Below are 5,673 nucleotides of genomic sequence, written 5' to 3'. Positions count from 1 at the left end.
TTATTGTCTGAGGTGCCCTCCTTGGACGAGTTCCTCAAAGCGGTCTCTGAGTGTGCGGCATTCCTCGGTTGTGTGACCATAGTTTTTATGGTATCGGCAATGCTTGGATTTGTCCGCACTATTGGGGTTGTGCGCAAGCGGTGGCAGAGTGATCAGATTGGTATTGCTGGCCTCCTCCAAGATATGTACTCGAGGTGCGTTCAAGGGGGTGTAGAAATCATACCTCCCTCCTTTGTTCAGCCTAGCCTTCTTGAATTGGCTATCATTAGTGACTTTTACCTTGTCTTTGTGGCCATGGTCTGGCTTTCCCTGTGGCTTGCCGCGAACTTGGTCACGAAAAGCAGTGTGCTCTTCCATCTGAATGTACCCCGCAGCTCGGGCACGGAGTTCGTCCATGTCCGGGGGAGGTCGTCGACACAGGCTGTCAACAAAAGGTCCTAGCTTGAGCGCCATGAGCATGGCATGTAGGGCGACCTTAGGGTTTATGTTGCGGATTTTGACGAAGATGCCAGTGAAGTGCTCCATGAATGTCCTTAATGGTTCGTCGTCGCCCTGTCTGAGGCTGGCCAAGGCAGCGGATGTGATGTGATGAGGTCGGCTCGTTGCGTATTGCGCCGTGAATCGCCTCACCAGAGTGTCAAAGCTATCGACTGATCCCGCTGGCAATTGAGTATACCAGGCGAGTGTCGATCCCCTGAGCGAGGTTGGAAAAACCCTACACAAAATAGCATCATCATTAGTGTATAGGTTTATCTGTGTGACGTACAGATCGACATGCTCATTTGGGTCGATAGTGCCATCATAGCGGTCGATGTTGAGAGGCTTCAATCCAAAAGGAAGGGGCGTCTCCATGATGCCGTCAACAAAAGGATGGCGGCGAATGCTTGCCCTATGCCCTGGAGCCTGGGCAAGTGCATTGCTGACTTCATGGTCTGACCTATTCGTCGGTACGTGTGACCGATGTACAATAGACCTATGGGTCGCCGCCCTGGGTGCAGTCGGTGGCTAGGAAACCGAGTGCCCTTCTTCCTTGTTTTGATTGCTTGGCTGAGGGGGCTGATCAGAGGGGCACCGAGGAAGCTAGGCGTGGATGCGCTCATTCTCATCTCGCAGCGCCGCTAGGTTGGCTTCGTGTCGGGCATGGATGTTTTCTAGGTCAACGGCGTGCTGTTGCCGCATTTGATCGACCTGCTCGATCAGCCGCCTCAATGTCGCTTCACCTTCCATTCTTGATGCATGATCTTGTTCGTCTGTTGCTCGTCTATTATGGCTTCGGGTGAAAACCATAAGCATGGTCGATAAGAGATGTCTCGATCAGCCCCACAGTGGGTGCCAAATGTTCTTACCGGAGATTGGTTGTGAGGGATGATCTGCTGGGTAAGATTGGTGAGCCTCCTTCGCTAGGTACGTCGGCTGTTTCGAAGTGGGGGTGGTACCTGCAAAAGAGACTCCGATGCTAAAGTTAGTCTTTGTGAGTGTATGGGTCTCGTATATATAATGCATGTACCTTAGTGTAAATTAAGGTTTATTTGGGCCTTGGGCCTGAGGTCGGTTGTGATTCGTTCAGATAGTGGGTCTTTGTTTTGGTCGATATCTCATAATGCTCATTCAATGTCATTTAGTACTTCAATGCCAAGCTCAAGCTCAGTTCCACAGTATGAATAGTACATTAGGTATTATTTAATTCAAACAAAATTGTCACTTATAAATAATATATGTAGTATACAAAATAAAATGGAAAAAAAAATCATACTTGTTAAATTGTTAAAAATACACCTTTACATACAGTTTAACATGCTACCGTCGAAAGAGTGAAAGACAACACACACACTCCCCTTGAACTTTGAGATCCGTGATCGTTTTCTTATAAGCTTGTGCAGAACAATTTGTATGATTTATAGAATAAATTAGTGAGCTAAAATTTCAATGTTAATCACATACTCCAAGTAGAATCAAAGTTTTCTATATTATTATATTTAATTATTGTCTGGAGCCATGATTTTGATACAACGTACGAAAAAAGTCAAATATACGGATGCTGACGTGGCAGAAAAGTGGGCCCCACTGTTTCTCCCTTCCGCGTTCAAACCGCGTAACCGCGTATGGGGCGTCCCCTGTTTCCATTTGTCGAGTGTCGTGGCAATAACATGATAGAATTTTTTGAATAATATAAAAATAATAAATAATTAATCATATAAAAATCTAAACGATCGCACCAAGAAGTACTCTCCACCACGGAAACTCTGAAACACGAAACTACATGAATATTCATCGGAAATTTTATTTTTATTTAATAAAAATTACTTGTGCTTTTTTTAAAAAAATTTCAACGATAATGCTCTAAATTTTCAAAATAGATTTTAATGGTGAGATTTGATTGTGTGCGGTGTGCTCCATCTGGAATCGTTGGTGGGTGATTGTGGACCGTGTATTTGTCTTAAATTGTTGTGTTCCTGCCACGTGGCAACATGCGAGTGTCTGTCACCGAAGAACCGCTGGTTTATCATGCGACTGGATAGCTTTGGTTGAATGACATGTGTGCATTTACGTTTATGCCCCTGACGGCAACTTAAGATATTTGGTAGCATGTGTGAAGATCATTCTCCCGTAAAGACTTATCATACCGAAACTACCCCTGATTAAAATTGACGTTTACTTTGATATAGTCTTTCACTTATCATTAATATATAACACTAGTACCCAACTACTCATCTCATTTGTGAAATTTGAGTTAAAAATACAGTATTCTCTGTTATAAATAAAAATAATAATAATTTTATCATATTTTTTAAAAAATTATCCTTTTTATAAATATTAAAAAAATATTACAATATATTAAAAGAAAAATATTTTTTAAAAATATTATTAAATGAAGTAAAAATAGTTAAAATAGAGAGAGTAATATTATTCCATTTAATTATAGGATGAAATTTTAAATGTAAAAGGTTGAAAAACATTCAGCTGACAACTATTTTTTTAAGTTAAATTGGTACATATCTAACTTAAATAAATGAGGAATTAAAATTTGTAATTTTAAAAAATTAATTTTATAATCAATTTCCTTCGTTAGAAATAATGTAAAAAAATAATAATTTTCTACATAATAGTATTTGGGTTATAAATAAATAAATAAAAGAATAAAATAAATATTTAGAGACATATTTTTTCACCAAATACAACACTTATTATCTTAAAGAAGTATGTTAAATCATTACTTTCACATAAAAAGTTCATTTCATTTCTATATTGATAAAGTATTGAATACAACTTGATATGTAATAAATAATTTATAATAAAAAAAAATAAAAAAAATAAAAAAAAAAACTTGAGAGCTAGCATGAAATTGCGATGCGGAACCAAATCAAAAGCGATGACAAGGTAATCAACTTGCCTTTTAATTAATAAAACTTATCTCAAAGTTTGAAATAAATAAATAAATAAAACCTAATATTTACATTATGCAAACTAGCACCTAGCTCATATTCAACTTTACGATGTAACTATATATAATGGACCTTTTGATATTCTAATTCCATAAGTCAATTTTTATATTATATTTTAATGTTGTTATTAAATAAATAAAAAATTTGATTACACTTCCTCCTTTCTTTTTTAATAAGAACTAAGATAGAGGTGTTTCTTGAATTTTTTATTATAACTATAATTTAAAATTTCTCGTATTAATTATTTTTTTCATTCCTGATTATCAATTATCTTTTTAAGTTTAATAAATAATAAGTAATATATATTAATATCTTAGACTCATTGAGAATCTGACTTCATATTGGATAGAAAAAAGTATTTTGAGAACCCTACTTTAACTATTAGCTTAATAAAATTTAAAACAATAAATATATTAATGATGAGAGATTAAAATAATTTTATACTAATAAAGTATTTGGAAAAAAATATCTCTTTACTGTTAGAGATAAATTTTTAAATATATTTTTTCCATTAGTATGTTAAGATCTTGTCTTAAATTAATTTAGTTCCATTGAAAGATAAATAAAATTTAATTAAAGATTTTTTTTCTTTTTAAGGGTGTTAGAGATAAGTTTAGAAAAAAATATAAATTTTAGATAAATTTAATACTATTAATTGAATTAATTAATATCTTTAATTTTGATAAATTTAATTTAATCATATAAAAGGGACCGATGAAACTATCATTTTATTTAAACAGAATAATTTATTTTAAGCAATTGAAATTAAAATTTGTTATATATTTTGTTTATAACAATAACTGAAATTTAAATTTAAGACTTCGTACGAATATCCTAAATCCTGAGCTGCTAAATTAATTCTAAGGTGGTAAACTATAAATTGTCGAAATCCCGAAGGAAAATTGTAATACTATATACAAAGTTATAACTCCAAAGTATCAAAAAGATTAGTTATTATCGATACTTCAAAAACGAAAAAAAAAATTATAGGTTAAACTCTTGTTTAATCTTTAGTATCGATAAAATAAAAAAAATAAATAGTAACTCTAGCACGTTTAAAGATTTATTCCTCAAATGTTATCTAAACAACTTTTACCGTAGAAGTTTTAAATATATTAGTATTTTAATATATGGATTGTTGATACTAAATATTTATTATGATAAATTATGTATATAATTAAATAATTTATTTTAATATATAAATTATATTTAAAATTTATATAAATAAATATTTTAAATATACATATTATATCTTATATTTATAATAAATAATTTATATTGTGATACAATATTTTAATTATTAATAATTTATTTAAAATTGTTAAATTAAATTTATAGATAAATATGATAAAAAAAATGAATTAGATAAAATAAAAATAAAAATCTAAACAATTAATCATCAAATTTGTTTTAAAAATATCAAAACTTAATTTACAGATAAATATGTTACATAAAAATTGAATTATATAAAAAAATTAAATAATTTCTAAAAATGTTCTCGCGTAAATAAAAATTTATGTTTAATATATATAAATTAATTTTTAATTCTCTCAAAATGAGATGCTTTTGATATTGAACTTCGTAAAAAAAAGTTCTTTGTTTTTTCATTCTTATAAGATTTGTAAAGCATTTTATTTTATTTTTTTAAATGAGTAAATTTTGATTTTAGTTATTGTAAAATATTTTCATTGATTTTCATCTCTTTTTTTTATATTTTTTATTCTTAATGATTAATTTAGAGTAGATAAATATAATTCTATTTTAAATAACAATCAAATATTCTTTTATAACCAAGTCTTCCTAGGCTCAAAACAAGTATTCTTTTACGGTCAAGCTTTTCTAAGCTCAACCATATAATAATGGTTATGAAGGTTATACAAATGTTATATTCGTCTCACTTACATTATACAACCATTATAGAGCAGTAAGCTTTTAAAAAAATAGTGAAGTTTATACACAAGTGTATTCTACAAAGAGTATATGTTTTTGTACAAGTGTATCTATATGTGTGTTCTCTTCTTTCTTGAGTTTTGAGTCTTCTTATATAGTAGTTTGAAAAAGATGATTGTTGCAACACTTTAAGTTCAACTCACAAGTTTGTTTTGTTTGTCTTCATCGTCTTTCTTCGTGATGACAAGTAACAATTTGACTCATTTAATATGAACATTAAATGGATTTCAGAAAATAGTAGCTCTTATATGATCAAAGAGGCTATTTATTAACTTTTCAT

The 5,673-nt window shown here is 31.1% G+C and overlaps 1 protein-coding gene across 1 annotated transcript; it reads right to left on the bottom strand.

Moving 5' to 3' along the window:
* Nucleotides 1-852, bottom strand: LOC145954618 (uncharacterized). Its single transcript, XM_083069292.1, has 2 exons — nucleotides 767-852; nucleotides 1-715 (listed from the first exon to the last, which is right to left on the bottom strand). The coding sequence occupies exons 1-2, from the start codon at nucleotides 850-852 to the stop codon at nucleotides 1-3; spliced, it is 801 nt and encodes a 266-aa protein (XP_082925418.1).
* Nucleotides 853-5,673: the final 4,821 nt, after the last annotated feature.

This window comes from Cajanus cajan, chromosome 1, assembly GCF_000230855.2.
Source record: "Cajanus cajan strain Asha chromosome 1, NIPB_CcT2T_4, whole genome shotgun sequence".
Taxonomy (NCBI): domain Eukaryota; kingdom Viridiplantae; phylum Streptophyta; class Magnoliopsida; order Fabales; family Fabaceae; genus Cajanus; species Cajanus cajan.
This window is presented reverse-complemented; position numbering and strand designations above follow the sequence as displayed.

Excerpts from the sequence above, each read along its gene's own strand:
- LOC145954618 (XM_083069292.1), bottom strand. The coding sequence starts at position 852 with ATGGAGACGCCCCTTCCTTTTGGATTGAAGCCTCTCAACATCGACCGC. Across the intron at positions 716-766 it reads CCAAATGAGCATGTCGATCT|GGTTTTTCCAACCTCGCTCA; the intron begins GTACGTCACACA and ends TATTTTGTGTAG.